General features: G+C 29.8%; 1 protein-coding gene across 10 annotated transcripts; it reads left to right on the top strand.

Annotated features, from left to right (window-relative positions):
* The first annotated feature begins 3,130 nt into the window (after positions 1–3,130).
* Positions 3,131–18,354, top strand: LOC112682008 (protein cycle). 10 transcript variants are annotated; one of them, XM_025552448.1, is made up of 14 exons: positions 3,131–3,516; positions 7,638–7,679; positions 8,775–8,873; positions 11,395–11,460; positions 11,816–12,053; positions 12,143–12,235; positions 12,329–12,446; positions 12,503–12,679; positions 12,914–12,985; positions 15,531–15,813; positions 15,892–16,030; positions 16,108–16,226; positions 16,289–16,553; positions 17,533–18,354. In XM_025552448.1, the coding sequence occupies exons 2-14, from the start codon at positions 7,651–7,653 to the stop codon at positions 18,031–18,033; spliced, it is 2,199 nt and encodes a 732-aa protein (XP_025408233.1). In that variant the 5' UTR covers positions 3,131–3,516; positions 7,638–7,650; the 3' UTR covers positions 18,034–18,354. The 10 variants fall into 10 exon arrangements, with proteins under 10 accessions (XP_025408233.1, XP_025408230.1, XP_025408235.1 ...); XM_025552445.1 differs by having other exon boundaries at positions 8,754–8,873; XM_025552450.1 differs by having other exon boundaries at positions 3,133–3,516; positions 8,754–8,873; positions 12,530–12,679.
* Positions 18,355–19,564: the final 1,210 nt, after the last annotated feature.

The raw sequence follows: 19,564 nt of genomic DNA, 5'->3' as shown, positions 1-19,564 counted from the left end.
ATATATATATATATAGAGCGAGAGATTACATACACTGCAGTCAGCAGAGAACAACGTACAGTCGCGTCTGTCCAATTATTTTGTCGCGATCAATAATTATTATTATTACGAAAACGCGTAATACGTCTGAAAAGCTGTGTAGGCACATCACTGATAAATAGTGAATACGTAAGATAACGAGACAATATTGATGCTACACACTTTCGTTGGCTATTTTCGATCTTACTATATCCCAAATTCATACATCAGTGGCGTAATTGTGGGGGGCAAAGGGGGCAAGTGCCCTCTTTGATCAGTTTTTGAGGGATAAAGGTATAATTTTCCCCCCCCCCCCCAAATAACCCAACACTACAAATAGCATCTTTCATTATAATGAATTCTTATGGATATTTTTTAACAATATTGGTACGTAGTACATGCTACCTACAATTTATGTTTATCTAAACCATAAAATGAGTTAAAAGACTTATGTAAAATCAAACAATTAGATATAGTGTATAAAATACATACAATAAAAATATGTTTTAACTGGTGAGGGGGAGGGGTGTCAGGGTTTTGGTAATAATAAATATATTATATTGCCCCCTCTAGGTTTTTTCTCAGTTACGCTACTGTCATACATAATAATACGACGACAAACTGAAATCACCACGGTCGTCGATACGCTAAGTACCATAGGCTTACGTACGGAGCTCGACGAGCTTGACCGCCTTGACCGGACAGTTTTTAAACGCATACATTATTGTTGTCCGAATTCTGGGACACAAAACGAGCCATTCGAACATATAATATCTATTATTAATAGCGATTGGAGTAGTTTAATAATATCGTATATTTGTATTTCTGTATTGAAGCTCTATCTGAAAACTGAAAAATAATAATGCTTGAAGACTGAATTCGAAAATTAATTAACCGTTTAATCCGTTTATTTTCTTTCACTTTTCGTGTATGCTGTCTATATTAATGTGTATAACCGAAAGAGAAACTCACTACATAGGCCATCAGGGCCAATCACCACGCAATGTTAAACGTTTTTGGAAAACATTCTCGACACTAAAGGATATATTATTTGGTAAGTCAAATGCAGAAATAACTAAATCGCTGTTCTCGCCCACAACATTTTCATTTGATTAAACGGACGAAAAATGTGTCGCAAAAAGATTAGAAGAATTAAATTACACGTTAAATTGTGTTTAAATGCCATTATAGAAAAAATACAATTTTTAACATTGTAATGTTGTAATATGCACACACAGCACAACATGGGAACACGGAAAATATCAAATTGAGAGTTCAATCCTGAATTGGGGGCTCGAATAATGTCAAGCTCAGCCGAAGACCACGCACGTTTAGCTATATTGTCGTATATTGTACTTATTTACGTATGAATATATTAACGACTGTCACTGCAGGACACGCGTCGGATTACGATTGTCACACGGTCAGTGATCACTGGTTTTCGGTGCAAGTGGTCACCGTGGGCCGTGGTTATTCAGGTGATGACGTACAGTGCTGTGCACACGTTACTACATTCAGAAAACAATACAAATCTGTCCGAGTTCCGGATCCTTCCCCTGATCCTGCAGCCGGCCGTTAATCCTACAGCGCGAACGACGATACGGGGTTACGCGACTATTCGTTTACGTTGAAGACGTGAAAACAACGGTCGTACGTTTCCGAAATGGATTTATTTTTTACCCAATTGCGGGTGACTTGCACGATCGATCGTTATATTATACAATATACGTAGGCAAGGGCGGTATGCATGTACTACAATTGATTGCAGACAAAATTTTATTTGAGGGAAGGGGCTAAAAAATATATCATTCTCTCCAATCAAAATTAGAACTTTTTACAAAATTAAATAATTTTTGGTACAGTTTTCATGCATTTACAAATTAAAAATAAAAATATTAATCAAAAAGTATTACTATTTATGGGTGAATGTCGGGGGGGGGGGATTCAGACCTTTTGAAGTTTCTTCCTGGATACGTACCTGATTACAGAATAAATTGTTCTATTAGGTATGTTCTACGATATATTTTCATAACCAATGGTATATATGGGCAAGTGCCCCCCCTGCCCCACCCTCGCTACACCCATGTATATATAGACAATGTTTTTTTTTTTTTATAGACAATGGAGACATAGAGATTCGCGCGGGGAATCGTCTAGAATAGTCTCGACCGCTGCTGCTTACGATGACGACCGGAGTACGCAATACGTCACGCACGTGAATGCCGCGGAGCAAATATGCTATCATTACGGAATAGATTATGTAAATCTATTCGGTGCTATCGCGATTCCCGAGGAGTCTTATGACGTGTGTTCCACGTAAATGAGTGCGATAACCGCAACGGAATAATCACGTGAACGCGTTGGCATTTGAACGTCATACACTGTTGTGGTTGAACGTTGTTTGTACTGGAACATTCCAAATGCTGCGCGCGCGACATGTCCTCACACATGTCGTCATTCATCGATATATACCAATGGAGGAGTAAATGAGGCGTTAAGCGGTAGCGTGCGCAGGATTTTATTTTGGTTAGGGTTTCACAATGGATCGATACCGGAATTAGCCAAAAAAATTATGAGCACTGGAAATTTGGGTGAAGGAACATAATATGTATGGTACATACTACATCGGAGGGTTAGAACCCTATTACCGCTGCACCAGCCACTGACTGCAAGGCACGTGAGATCGTGGACACGTGGACGGTTATACGGTTGGTCGTCAAAGCCAAATCGTGTGCAATGAAAGAGTACTTAATGCTTTTTTAAATTTTTATTCGCTAAAATGGAATTGTACGGTTCGACTTTGAATATGTTTACAATACTATTGAGCCATAGGAATGCCGTCAGAAGAATCGACAGTATTGCGCATTTGGGTGCTAGGTCAGAATCATCAAGCCCATGTGACGCGGCTCGATGTACGCGGCGAGCGATAATTTCGGTTGTTATCGCTGAGCATGCGTCTTGTACGAATAGCTATAAAGAAATAAAAATAAAAATAATATTAATATTATTGTTACAGTACGTGTTACAATAATATTATTATTACGACGAATGGGACTCGAGCGATAAGAGAGCTGCGCGGCAATTGTAGATAACACGAGGAAGACGTTAAACCAGACACGCGCGAGGAACGGTCGAGATAAGTGTGTGTACGGATGGAAGTTCCTATGTCTCTCTCTCGCTCGCTGTGCGTCTCACTCTGTCTTGAGCCACCAAAGTTATTATAAATCGCGTACGAAAAACACACGCGCATCAGTCGTCCCGTACTCCACAGGGCCACGCGCCGGCTGAAACGTGATCGGACTGAGCTCTCGCGTACGATGTTGTTTTGTTGTTTTCGTCAGAAAAAAAGAACGTTCAAACGCCGCCGCCGATGCTATCACGTTGCTTGACACGTCGTCGCCGTTGACTGCCGCTACCACCGCCAGCTGATTATTGTACATGATTTATCGTGATAAAATAAATAATAAATAAATTAATAAACAAATTAAATTAACATCGGTGAGTAACGCACGTTCGCATACGTATCTCGTAAAATACGCATAATATGTAATATTGTGTTCTCCGATCTTCACCGTTGTGCAATGGTAGGCTGCAGAGTATCCGGTATGTTGGTGGGGTGGTTCGCTACTAAATTAAATTATGTCAATCGCGAACCATATGCTCTCGGTAATAGTATTTTAACGCATGTCCGAGGCCGAGGCGATAACATCAGGTTGGCGCCCCGACTTTTTTTTCGGGCGTAGCAAGATTTTATAATACCCATCTACCGCCGGAAAATTCAAATTTTAACGAGTTTTTCGTTTGTTTTTTTGATATGTTAATATTTTAGGTGTTATATGGATAGCTGCATAGAAATAATATGAATCATGAATAATACAAAATTATCATTATTAATATTGACAGTTAATAATAGTTAATAAGTTTCAAGTTTACTATTTTAACTTACATGTTGCAATACGCAACCACCACTTATTTTCTAGATGTAGCAGCTGCTACATCGAGTAATAGGGTTGGATGCCACTGAATAACATACATAATAGGTACATAGTAATGTTAATTTCCATTGAAATCTGTGTTGTTGTTAAAATACCCCGAACCAAGCGAATTACCTGTAGTTCAAAATCTTTCATCTGCAGGACGAACGTTTTTTATCTTTTAATTTATCGGCCGAAAAAATGGAAAGTAGAAGAGATGTTTGAACAAAATCATCGTCGAGTTTCGAGCCCTTTCAAAGTCCAATAGTTAAGTGCACACAAACGCGTCCATCCCGATATTGAATAGTTAAATAGCTACAACATTGTACACTGTGCATATTCGATATATATGTGCATATATATCTCATATATATATTATAATATCATCTCTGTTATTGCGCAAATAGTGCATTTTATTACCATTATTTTCATTAACCATGATTTTTTTTCTTCTATTCCTAGATTTTGTGTTCAATTTTTAATTTAATGATTATTGACAAATATGATGATGATTTTGACGGTAAAAATAAATTGAGAAAATGCATAAAATTGAAAACACAGTATAGCGAAAAGACGTTTAATAACCAAAATAAAATGAAACGTGAATAAATTATAAAAACGGGTAAATTTGTTTCTAAATATTATGATGGGCCTAAAATCCTTTTATCGACAGCAAATTAATTTTTTTAGTTAGTTACTATATTCATATTAAATATTTTTGGAAAAGCAACTAAATTAATAAGGTATGATTTAACAGTTGAACCTTAACTGTATACTAATAAGCCATTAGCTATTTACATTTTATGGTTCATACATGTATATTATTTACTATATATGAATCATTTTGTTATGGTTAATGATTATGATTATTTATTAAGTTTATTAATCGAAGTAAAAATAGATGTTGAGTCGGCAAATTAATACTTTCCCCGATAACTTATTGACTGCCTTTTTTAATAATAAGTAAATTTTAAATTGATCTGAATAATAATGATTAAAATTAGCTATCTAATATAAAATGTTTGTGTAAATGTTTACGGTATAAGTGAATATCGACGACGGTACCAGGCGAATAATATTGTATTTTGTACGTCCGGTTCGCCCGAGTATTTAGTCGAAGTATTATTATCAATTAAGATATGATGTAATTACGATTTCCAATCGACCATGCTCATTAATTAATATTATATTTCAAGAATTTTCTAGAACAATGATTATAATATTTACTATATTATCTCTAACTATAGTAGGCGTAAATTAGAATATCAATACTACGACTACTCTAAAGATGTAGAAAATTGCAATATTAAGCGAATTGACGGAATTTAGATTTTTGTTGTCAGTCAATTAATAGCTACATCGTATATAAATTTTCTCATGTTTAATATGCCTAGGGGTGGGTCTTGGGGGGGGGGGGTTCAGGGGTCAGCTGACCCACAGTTAATATTTGTTGATAAAATTGGCCTCTTGGAATTTTTTTTCTCTTTTTAGACCTTGATTCTCTTGGACAGTTGGCCCATCGGAGTTACTTGAAAATTTCAATTAGTAATTTATATTTTAAATTATATCGTTTTAGTAAAAAGTTAAGTAAATCACATTTTATTCCGTACGTTTGTTGCGCTAATAAAATTAGATTATATTTATTAATCGTAAATAAGTCATTATCGGTGGTATTACTAATTTTAAAATGTAATATAAATATACTTATACACTTTTATGTTTTTTTTTTTTTTTTACAAGGTATTCATTTCTAATTCAGTTTCATCCCTAATAAATGGTCTCTTGAAATGGCTTGGCCCACAGTTCCACGACTCTGGATCCGCCCCTGAATATGCCTATATGTATTTTATAAATCGTATTATTATATGTTATACATCTACATTTACTAGTATCATAGTAGGTATTTATATAATATACGTTTGGTGTAATCTATTAAATTTACTCTAACTATTGAAGTGTAATCAAATTCATAAATTCTTAGTTCATAATATTTCTACTAAACTAAGAAAAAATAGATCTTTTAAATTTTCTTACTTTTCGAGAAAGTAATCACTAGTCATACAAATAACATTAAACAAATATATAAATTTAAATTACATTAACAATATAGATAATATAATGAAGTAAGAAATGGATTTTTTTGACATTTTATATTCTATTACAGCAACCAGGCGAACTGCGGTTCTATCCGGATCGCGGAAAGCAGATAACTGAACCGTTATTATGTCTTATTTAAATGTATTAATTGCATTTTTAATTTTTAAATAATGTTCATAATGATTAATAAAAAAATGGAATATTTCATATAATTTAGCATTACTATTTGATTTTATTTGACTGGAATTGCAGTTGTCTCATAACAAAAGTAATTTTTTTCTATGAAACTCGTTTATTTATTATTTTAATACTTCGGATTCTAGTAAAAATGACTTGCCTGCACATGTTTTATTATCTTCACGATACAATTCCGTAAATATGAAGCCAATATTTACGATGGTTGATTGTTGATGAAATCATTATCATCCAATAAGTATATAACTTATTTCATGTAAGTCAATCACATTTCAGCAATTTATTTTTTAATTGTTTTTAACTGAAGTTTTACCAAGATTTGTATGTATATTGTTATAACATACTATGATTATACTTCCTATTAAAGAAATACATGAAATAATTTCATGAAATAAAATATACATCACTTGCCATCGGTGTTTGAATAAAGTAAACAAAAAATTTTAATGTTGAATATTATTGAAGTATTAAGGTAATACTTAATAATACTATTTATTTATTGTCTTTTGAATATAATTTATAGTGATCAAATGATTTGTTTTTAATATAAATACGGGTTGAAACATTTTGATTCACAGTTTTTTTATAATTGTTAATATTTCTAATTTTCATATTCAATTACTTTACGTACTTATGATTATGAAAAAATTAGTCCTCACTTTTACTATACATTAAATTTAAACCTTGAATATATATTGTATTCAAATTTTTTATCGAAATTTAGCTACTTAAGATCTAAGGTGCTAAACCAGTTTTTTTATAATATGGTTCTCATATACTGTAACAATTATTTTTAAACGGTTTAGTATATATAATATGATAAATTAATTTTTTCATGTATAATATTGATAAATAAACATTAAATGTATGTAAGAGTTATAAAAAATTGCATTCGAATAGTTTGAGTTCCTTGAGTTCCCTTATTGAAAAATAATAATTTGTTTAAGTTGAACTAAGGTAGTGGTTGTAGCTTATGAAATAAAAATAAGTTTTAGATAATTTTATGTAGGTAGCAAAATATTGTTTGAATGGATTTGACAGGTATACCTCCCGCTGTACAGTCTAATTATTTGCTTAAGTAGATATCTGTTACGTCCGAATATCTAAAAACAAACATGACGTCGGTATACCGTTGAGGGTTTTATATTTTTCATCCATATGTATAACAATAGAAGGGTAGCAATCTCTGTTTCAGACAAAAAGGGTGGAGATATTAATTTCCTCTAGGGCAAGTTGAGCTCGATTTTATATTTGAAATTCACAAAATCTTTAAAAATGTGTTGGCTCGATTTCAGATATTATTTACAAAAAACTATAATAAATTAATATTATTAATTTTGTATAATATTTCAGAAAACGATCTAAAATGAAGCCAAGAAAAAGACACTGTTCTCGGTATGATCAATTGTTTGATAAAAATACGGTATAAAGTTATGTAATATTATATCTTTACGAGTATAGTTGATTTGTATATAAAATAGTTTTGTTCGAGTACTTTACTTTTAATAAGTACCATTTAGAAGTTTACAATATTTCGTATCCATTTATTTATTTCAATTTAATAACAATTGATGGAAAATTTTCTTACAATGCACTAAGACATAAATAATTTCTTCTACCACAGTAATAATATCATTTTTTATTTACAAATATAAAAATATCGCTTAATAATATTATCTTTAATTATTTATTAAATTTACTAAAATATTATTTACAAATATGGTTTTATGAATTTTGATTAACATTTTGTTAAACAATTAAGACATTATTTTAAGAATTTTTTTTTTAAAAAAATAACCGTATATGACACTACCAAACAGTAAATTCAATTTTAAAAATTTCACTGAAAAGTTATTTAAAATTTGAATTATGTGAATTGTTAAACAAACAAGGATAATTATTCATAAAACGTTTTACCATAATTATCATATGTCTTGGACCTCACTAGAATGTTTTCGATTATGATCTACAATGTTATTCAAATTGTTCCTCATATTTTTTCTCTCCTTTATTGGTTTCGGATACATATATACAATCGAAATCGTACAAACAAGTGACGTAAACACTTGTCCTCAACCAATGGCAAGGCTCGATCACGTCGCTCAAAACCACCCCCTAGAATACCTCACCGAAGAGATTCTTTTTGCCTATTGGATCTGATATTGACAAGTGTCGGTTGTACATTGCAGTTTTTTAAAACTACAGCTCCCTGTAAAGTTTAAGTAGTTAGTAGTTTATAAAATGGCTAGAGATTCAGATTTTAATTCTTACTGCAATAATTTATTACACGCCCCAAGTGATTTAATGAACTTCGATAATTTAAGCCATGATAGTCCCATGGAACCACTTGTTTATTATGATTTACAACCTGTATCCGAACCCACGAAGGAGTGAGTATTTCTCTTGAATATACCAAGAAATTCATCATTTGAAAAAACAAAAATAAAAACGTGAGATAAACATTTTTAGAAATTCAAAATCGATTTGCAGCATGGAAAGCAATACTCGACTACCCACCTCTTCAGCAGATGCAAATATGGATACGAGTGGCATTGAAAATGTAAAAAACAAACGAAAAGTATCTACTCAGTAAGTACTTACTAATAATTATTATAATATATATATATATTTGTTTAGTATGTGTAATATATAATATACATTACACATACTGCTAAATAAATAATAATAATAAATAAAGTAAATAATTAATACATATTATATATTAATTATTTACCTGCTTAAAACTTGAACTATAAATAAGTTATGAAATAAACTACTGAACAGCATGGCGTAAAATAGGAATATTTTAAGAGTAACACATTTTATATTTTTTTAAATAATAATAAATAAACATATTTTTATATTATCTTTCAACTTATAATTTTTTTTATAATAGGTTTATTAATTAATTTATTATTATAATTAAATAAAAAATAAAATAAAATGTAATTAAATATAAATGAAAAATAACTGTTTAATAAACATTATTAATTGATCAATATTATTTCTATTTCACTGTGTATAACTTGAGATATATAACTTATAGCCAACATAAATCAACAAACTACAACTTTTACTTAAATATATTAGTAGGTCATCATAGTAAAATTATTGTTTTTGAAAATATTTTTTATTTTATTAAATATATATAGATGAATTTTAAGTATAAAGAAATTAATAACTATAAGTATAACTGTTTAATATCATCTTAGTAAGTCACATACGACATCTTATTTTATAAATGTATTATCAAATAATTAATTTTACGAATAATAAATTAATAAAATATGTTAATCAAAATTTGATGAGCAACGAATTTAGTTGGTAATATATAATAATATGTTAATAACTATTGGTTTAACGATAAAGAAATGATCGATTAGCTAGAATTGATTTGAATAAATAATTTTTTTAATGTGATTAATAACTTATGTTTATTATTTACTTAATTATGAATTAAATATTAAATCTAATGATTTTATGTAATTCTTATAGTCAATCGTCAAAATATTTTAGACAACTAACAAATTATCCAGTTTGAGTAGAATTTAAAAAAAATACTAATTAATATATTACAATTTAATTCTAAATAAGAAGATAATGTGTTGACCTCGTTTTTTAATAATATTTACATTTTTAGCTATTTAGGTACTTACTTATACTTGATTTTTCGTTATATACATAGGTAAAAGTTATGAGTATTAAAAACTTCTATCAGCAATTTTATAATTATTGTTTGTATCAAGTAAAGTAAAAATAAAATTTAATAAAATATTTAATTTTTGAAACATTCAATTAAATTATCATAGATATATTTATCTTACATTATATTTTAAATTCATAAATTTGTTATTAATAATTTGTTGTAATAGATTATGAATTAATAATTTATTATAGAAAGCTACTGTAGTTACAAGGTTATAAGTTAAAACAGTATATTATATTAAATATTCAATGTAATTTCATTTTAGTTATTGGGAAATACTTTTAATAAATTATAATCTAGGATGGTTTATGAAATTTGATAATGCGACGACAAAGAAAATTAAATTTACTTATTTAACAAATGACACTCGACAAATAAAATTGTTTAAATAGTTAAAACAATTAACTCAAAATGTATTTGATATAAAATTAAAATAAAGTACTTTTCAAAATTCTTATTATTTAAAAAATTGTGCATCAAACTTTTTTGTCAAGGATAACTCAATTAAAATCATTAATTATTATTTCTTAATTATAGATAAATTATATATATTCTTATTATATTTTATTATACTCTTTAGTTACCTACAACTAATATTATTATTTATTTGTTCTTATTTAAATTATATTTACTTTATTTATTGTATAATTGTTATTTTTAAAATATTTTTAATGTTCATGAAATTTTGTTTCTGATTTATTGGTTTTGTATTTGGGCTAGTCCCGTATTATAAATAAATGAATGCTAAAATTACATGTACTATTACACAATGATAAATTATTAAAAATAATTTGAAAGAACAATATAATAGTATTAAGTTTTAAACTTGTATAAATATAAATAGTTTGAAATTAAATAAATATTTCATGAACTTCCAGTATTATAGCCATGGACCCCAGTTTGAGAATCACTGATTTAGAAAATAAATTAATATTTATTAATCTGTAATATTACAAAATTAACAATTGTATTGATAAATACATTAGAGATTCTATAATCAAAATCAAGACATCTATTTTCGCTTTACCATTCATATTCATAATATACTCATTGAAATCAATATCCCCAGAAATAGTATTTTGTTATTAAATTTTCTACCGTATTTATATTTGTTGATTCTGATTATTAGGAGTAATTTTTTATGACTCATTAGTTTATTTACGTGATAGAATATTTGTCATTTATCAATTAGATTTAATCTAAGACTTTTATAAATATTCATACAATTTGCTTTTAAGAAGTTTAGTAGTTTTTAAGTATATTAATTACTATTTAATTATAAAAAGTACATTCAGAATATTTTTTAGGGAATAGAGATGAACACCCGTCTATTAACGTAGTCGTCTCTAGGCATGATTCTTTATTGGATTTATAAATTATTAAAATATTTGTATTTTTTTCCAGGGGTAGTGATTTTGAAGATGACAATAATGAGGATTCAAGATCTGTTCGAAATGATGATAATAAAAAGTATGTGGTTCTTATTATTACAACTATAAATTAACTATATTAATACAACTATAAAAAAATATACATTTTAAATAAAAATCCATTGGTATTTAACTTTTGTTATACGTACTCTCGAATTAGTAGTGATTTACGAATGAAACAGCTGTATAGTACTGGTAAACTACAATGTATAATCACTTAATTTGAAGTTTTACATTGGAGTACTAGATTTTATAAGTTAAGGAATTTTCTGAATCTTATCCATGTCAGATATGTGAATTTAACATCATTCAGTCATCCTGATGTAATATACTCGTATAACATATTCTTTTAGTAGAAGTATTTTTAAATCGCTATTCATGAATTTTCGTTACAGACATAACCATAGTGAAATCGAGAAACGTAGACGAGATAAGATGAATTCATATATCACTGAGTTAGCTAGTATGATACCTACGTGCCACACCATGTCACGAAAGTTGGACAAACTAACAATGCTTAGAATGGCCGTGCAACATATGAAATCTATCCGAGGCACTGTTAATTCATACACCGAAGGTCATTACAAGCCTCCATTTTTATCGAATCAAGATTTGAAAAATTTAATCACTCGAGTAATTTGTACTTGCTATATTTATTCTATAATATATTAATATTCGTTTTTTTTTCGACGCTATACTTATGTATTAAATCAATTGTTTAGGCTGCTGAAGGGTTCGTCTTTGCTGTGAGTTGTGATCATGGTAAAATAATTTATATATCTAAATCCGTAACTCAGGTTCTGAATTATTTACCAGTTAGTATTCAATTTTTTAGTGCATTAGTAAAACAAATTTTTCCACATTTTCAAAGTAATTTCATATAACTATGCGTGTTGTTCAAATTATAGGAGGACCTGCTCGGAAACAATGTGTTCGATTATATTCATCCGAAGGATGTAGCCACAGTAAAAGAACAACTCTCCTGCTCAGACTTTGGCCCCCGAGATAGATACATCAATGGAAATAGTAAGTTAAAATTTCGTTCTTTTATTTAACGTCAATTAGCTTTAAACATAACATAGGTAGTATTTTTTTTTTTTTTGTAACAGAAATGTTACCGATTCGTGCGGAAATGATAAATACACTATCAAAAATGTGTAGTGGAGCTAGGAGATCATTCTTCTGTCGGATGAAGTGTAAAGTACACAGTGTAAAAGAAGAAGCAGATACGACAACTGGCTCAAAGTACACACAGTCAGGTAAATTTCATTTTTATTCACATTATAGACAAACCATTACCGAATATTGTATCTCTAATATTTATACTAATATATTTATTTTTTAAAATTGCCTTTAACAGCTTTTTATTTTATTTTATTTATTTTATTTGTGTGTACAATACATATCATTGAAATATATTCATTATATTAATCAGTACTCAGTGTTAAACATTTATCAAATATACATAATTTAGTGGAATTTGTTTTCGATAGATACATCTTCAGTTGAAAGTAAATCAAGCATTATAAGCTCAGATGTTCGCGGTTCTTCACAAAAGAGTAGAGGTAAAGCAACAAATGATAATTAAACACATTTAATTTTTGTTTCAGATGGAATATATTCGTTTTAAAGAAATGTTTTATGTGAATGTTTCACTTTGTTGTTTTTTCTGTCTGACATTAATGCAATACAATCAAAACGTATTTAACAATAAGTAAAACCATATAACTACTTATATTATAGTAATATTGTAGACAATTTAGTATTTTAAAATGTTGGTACACCATTAAAAATAATGTTATATACATATTTTTTGAATTTTCAATAAAATGATAATTCAATTAGGTTCAATTTATTTTATTTGCCATACTAAAAAAAATTAATCTTTTACGTACCTACAATTTTTGTTATTCAAAAATTAAAATATAATTTTTTAACTATTTATTTTTATTTTTAAAAGTTTTTTTTATTAAATCTATTGCAATATGCAACAATAAAACAATTTATGGAAATAAGTAGATAAATATAAATAATAAAATAAAAATAAAATTACAGATTAGACAGAGTGTAGAGGTGCCACAGTGGAGGTGCTATGGCATGATATAATTCATTAATTAAATTAATGGCACGGAACCACTATGTTGTAAGTTTTTTAATTGGGTTGTCTGGGATAGTGACATGAGATATTTTGGATATTAAGGGTTTTTATGGTGAGCTAAAAGGCTGTTAAAACTTTTGTAGTGAATTTTGGCTAATTCAAAGACGTATAGTATTTTAAAATCAGAGTGGAGAGTGTAGTTTGAGACATAGAATGGGTCTTTAAGCCCCGTTTACACGCAACGACTTATTGCACGTTTTGCTGGACATATAAAATGAACAATAAGACGTACATTTTATAAAGTGTCTACACGTTCCAACTTTTACTCAGTTTTCCATCCCAGTTTCAACTGTATTTCTGTTCATTCTCCAATAGCGTTCAGTTATTTTAGTGATGTTTGACGATATGGAAGAAGCACTATTGTGGTTTATCATAATGTTCCTAGTACGTGTGCAACAGAATTTCGTATATCAGACATGTTCGCAAGAAAACAAAAAATACCATGCGAATCAAATTTCATATTATTTATTAAATGTTATAGGTTAATATACCTACTAATGATAAGTCCTAATATAATATATTATAATTATTAAAAAAAAAAACGAAATTAAGTTGTTAAAACTATTAAGTAAAAGAGAAAATTAAACCTAAAAAGGACGAAAAGTTGTACTATACACCAAATTTGTATTTACATGTGACGACATGTCGTTCAACTTCGCGTAAAATGAATCTACACCCATCAGTCTTTCGATCCAATCTTGGATTTCATTCCGATTCGATAAGACGTACGATTTACTGTATACACGCTCCGTTTTACTTGATACGATTAGTCGTGTTCGATAAAACGTTCAATAAGTCGTTGCGTGTAAACCGGCCTTTAGAATTTGTACGTAGAGTTTTTGATTGGATACGGTTGATGTTAAAAATTTTGTCAGCACCCCAAAGTTGAATTCCATATTCCCATATGGGTTTTAGTAAGAGTTTGTAAAGCAGGAGTTTATTGAGGAATTTCACATGGTTAGAGGTTAGAAACGGCCTTACGTCAAGAACGGTAATTTAGTATTTGATTTTTAATTTTCTTATTAAATTATTAAAATATAAGAAATGATGCTTTTATAAGGAATAATAAGCAATTTATTATAGACAGTGGCTTACTGTTGAGTAATGAATGTTACATGTTAATGTTGTGACATTTTTTACTGTAAGATGTTGTTTTTTATATTAATGTTAAAAAAGCATTACTTTTCTGAAGTAGTAAACCTATAAATATTTTTACTGAAATATTTCATAAAACAGTTGACAATTTGATGATATCGGCAAACCTAATGGTAATAATTATAATTATTCTCATATACAACAGTACAGTATATTTAAAATACTTATCAATTAAAGTTCAAAATTAATAAAAACAAATACATTATTAAATTTTAGTTTTTACTATAAAATATTATAGAACCTTTATAATAAAATATTGGTAGATTTAATAATAAAGAAACATATTTTAAAACAATAATTATAATGACAATGTTTATATGAAATTGAATATGTAATTTGTGTAATGATTTCTGAATAGATTAGTATAGGTACTATTTTATAGTAGTTTATAAAACATTTTCTATGGTTATTTGATTCTTTATGAGATATATTGTGTATGTAAAATTTGATAGTTTAATTTTTATGCAGTATTTTATTTTCATTGCCATGTATTTAATATTTTAACGTACTAAAAATTATAAAGTTTTTGTAAGGATCACATAACTATTGAGGTATTCATGCATAAAGCTTTTGAGTTTAAAGTAAATTACTGATGCACGTACATTTAATATACATATAAAAACCTCGTATAAGTTTAAAAACATATTATTAACCATATTGTTTCTAGCTGTGTTTTTAAACGATTTTAGTTATATATATTCTGTAGATATAAGTATTCAAGTCTAATTAATAGATTAACTATCTATTATTCAATATTTTCCTCGCGTGTAATCGTATCTGAATGTGCACGTATATAGATAGACGTTACAGTGTGATCCAGTGTACCGGTTACTTAAAGCCCTGGACACAGGCAAACGAGTGCCATAATTTATCATCGAAGAGTTTGGATCAAGGAGACGACAGCGAAGACAACGGTGTTGGAGCAGACTCGGAATCTACAAACAATGGATCGTGTCTGGTCGCAGTAGGTAGAATAATTAACAACTTGGGGTCTGCTTCAATCCTGTCAGACCTAGTCAAACCACCTTGTTTTACTTCCAAACACACGATTGACGGCAAATTTCTCTCTGTCGACCAAAGGTATAGGAATCGTGTTTCACGATCGCCCGTATTATTGGTACTTGTTATACGACTAAGCACTACTATTAAACGTTGCAGGGTCACATACATAGTAGGATACTTACCTCAAGAACTATTGGGCACAAGTATGTACGAATATTTCCATCAAGACGATATATCCAGACTTGTAGACATCCATAAAGCTACGCTTCAAGAATGCAAACCAAAAAACACAGAGGTAAACTGTTGGCCGTGAAAATCAGTAATATGTTTTTGATATTTTTTTCTGACACTTGTTTGATTTTTTTTTTCTAGACTTATAAATTCCGGGCCAAAAATAAAACATATGTGCATTTACGTAGCGAGTGGAAAAGTTTTCGAAATCCTTGGACTAAAGACATTGAGTTCATTGTTGCGACTAACATTTTAACTAGGTATAATTGCTGATAATGTTGACTTGGTACAGGTATTGACGTTGGTTTTGGGTTTTCTGCAGATCTGATTCAAAGCCCGATAGCAGCAACAAATCAGAATGTTCTTCGCAGGGCCGACCGCAAAATAACTATGATGTTTTTACGGAACAACAATTATTTAGAATCCAACAGCAATTGGGCATTAGAGAAATACAAAGCCTAATTAATTCACATCTGGAAGCGAACAAAATTGGTAGGCATATTGCTGATACGGCTATGGACGCGAAGAAGAAAACTTGTGATACCGGCAGTTCTCCTTTGCATTCTAAACATGATACGATATCGGAGGTATGTAAATATTTGTTTTTTCAGAATAATATTAGTTTTGAAAAATAGACAAAAATCGTAAAAAAATGTACTCAGTATATCAGTATATCAACCTGAAATTGTTATACTAATTTAACCATCAACCGTTTAGAAAAAATTTACCTGTTCGTAATATCTTCATCGACGGGAGCTTTTTAAGTATTGACCTGATCGTAAAACCTTTTTTGACGGGAGCCTTTGGGAATAATAAAACAATAGTCGGAAGCCGTTTGGGAAGCGACGTATAGAACAGCAAACCTTTTGAATACTACGTGCCCAAAATTGCCTTTTTTTTTTATAGAGCGTGCCATGAAAAAAATATTATACTTTGATTGTATAATTATTGTATTAGTATAAAAAGGTTAGTTTAGGTACATAATAATAATAATAATAATAATAATAATAATAATAATAATAATAATAATAATAATAATAATTATAATTATAATAATATTGCTTTGTTAATTATTTATATTATATTATAGGTCTTATATATTATATAATATATAATAGTAAAAATGTCCGTGTGCCCACAAAATCTTTTCGCGGCCATCTCGGGCACGCGTACCATGGATTTGCCATCCCTGTTATAGAATATATGTTATTAATGCTGTAAGGGAGACGTAAAATCATGACGACTTGTTATCGTCAAACTCGTCAAAATCACTTAGAACAGTGATCGGCTTTTATCCTTTTTATACGGTCCAAATTAAATTCCAAAACTAGCAAATGTTATTGAATATCATATCAATTTTGTGTATTGTCTGGCTCGTGAACCTTTTTTAATTTGTGAATGTGGTCCAAGGGTCCTTAAAGATTGCCGACCACTGGCTTAGAACAGGTTGAACCGGATAAGCCGAAGACTTTTTTTTTTAATAATACTCTAACCGTTTTTCAATTCTACCTTCGTCCGTAGTATACCAGTTGGCCGTTGTGAAAAATTGTTTATGTTTGCTTGCAGATGTCGAATAACGACCGCTTGAATTTTTTGCGGTCACCCTTAGCTGTGTTCAATGGTCCCGGGACGTCGTCCAGCGGTAACGGTGGCAATGACGGCCACGACGGCGTGGACGGTGGTATCGGTTGTGGTGTGAACGGTGGTACCGGCTGCAGCGTGGACGGAGGGTGCGTGGTCACGCACGGACCGGTGGACGGTTGTCAGGGCGGCCCGACGGTATCGTCGTACAGGATGGTTCAGGATACCGTGAACCAGTCCAGCTCGACCAGTACCACCAACTTAAGTCACGCTCCTTCTTCGATCTATCCAAATTCTGGGCTTATGATTCCAGGTGACTCGGAGGACATGCTAGGGGACATAATGACATCACAACAGCAACAGCAGTTGTCCAGCTCGGACACCAACGACGAAGCGGCGATGGCCGTCATCATGAGCCTCCTGGAAGCGGACGGCGGGCTCGGCGGCTCTGTCGACTTTTCCGGGCTACATTGGCCGTTACCGTAATGGTACGAATCGGACAGGGCTGGGGGAAACCCTCGACCACGTATCCTATTAATATTATTATAGTTTTAATTGTTGTTAATATTGTTTTATAGTACATTTTAAGCCGCCATGTATTTTATACATACCGCAGTATTGTATAATATAAACGTAAATGATATGTTTCATATTTTTCCCCGTATATTGTATCACTATACTGTTACTTATATCCCTCTATTGCTGTTGCTAATACCATTATTTTATAATCGACTGTAATATATTCTAAAAATAAAGGAAATTCACATTGTTCAATGTCCAATAGGGCACGTACAATATTCACGATAATCGACTTGTCTTATTTTTTAATATCATTATTGCGTACCTATTCCTGTTTAAATTTTTATATTAAGATCAGGGCCGTCTCTAGGGCGAGCGGGGCTTTCACGTGCACTTAGCTCTGAATTTACATACCCCGCGTTTTTTTAAACAATTTTCAAATGATTAGTTTGACAAATTTTACAAGCAAAAAAACTGTTAAAAGAAAAATAAATGTTTGATCACAAATGTTCAGTACGTATTTTAATTCTACTATTGAAGATAATTTTAAAAATGAGTAAATGAGTATTTTTTCTAATTCTTGACTAAGGAATATTTTTATCAAAGAGACGATTTAGATAATTGAAACAGTTCGATGATTATTTTAGTTTTTTATTTGATATGGGAAATATTTTTGAAACGAATAAAGCATTGTATGGATCTTCGGATATTATTACAAGTGGGCGAGACTTAATACATTAATGAATAAGAATTGTATGTTATTAATTTTATCAGAAACTATTGTTAAAGGTACTTCTCTTCTAAAAGTTTTAAAACAAATTCTCATCTAATAAATTGCTGATGAAATATTTCTGTAGAATTAAGAAAATTATTAACTACGCTTGTGATTAGAGTTACAGCTGAATGATCATTTAAAAAATTAAAATTAATAAAAAATTATCTTCGTAGTAATTTATCACAAGAAAAAACTATTAACTTTACAATCATAGCAATTGAAAAAGTAATTGATAATAATATTGAATACGGGGAGTCATCTTTATTGAAGATTTAGATTCGTTTGCTGAAAATACAGCAAGAAAGTTATGATGTAGTAATATAGTATATTCTTAATTATTATAATGTATATAATTATTATATTTTATATGTACTTATACTAAAATCGTACATTTGTTTTACTTTCATTTAGAGGTTTATTATAAGTATTTTAAATTTTGTAATTTGATTGTTCTAGTTACTTATATTAAATGTACGCATTAAATGCGTGAATATAAATGTTTTAGATACTCGTGTATACATATTTTAGCAAGTACTTCGATAAAAATGGATTTTGAAGGAATAAAATATATATTTAGTTTATACATTTATCGTTGATCATGATGTAGGAATAATAATAGTACGGGTGGATAGGGATAAACATTTTTTTTTTTTTTTAAAGGCCTTGAAAAAAAGATTTCCCTTAGGCTCCTAAAAATATAGGAATGGCCCTGTTAGCCGATCG

Source organism: Sipha flava, unplaced genomic scaffold (genome assembly GCF_003268045.1).
Source record: "Sipha flava isolate LNK unplaced genomic scaffold, YSA_version1 1_pilon_pilon, whole genome shotgun sequence".
Lineage (NCBI taxonomy): Eukaryota > Metazoa > Arthropoda > Insecta > Hemiptera > Aphididae > Sipha > Sipha flava.
The sequence above is the reverse complement of the archived record's forward strand: the minus strand, read 5'-3'. Positions and strand labels throughout refer to the sequence as shown.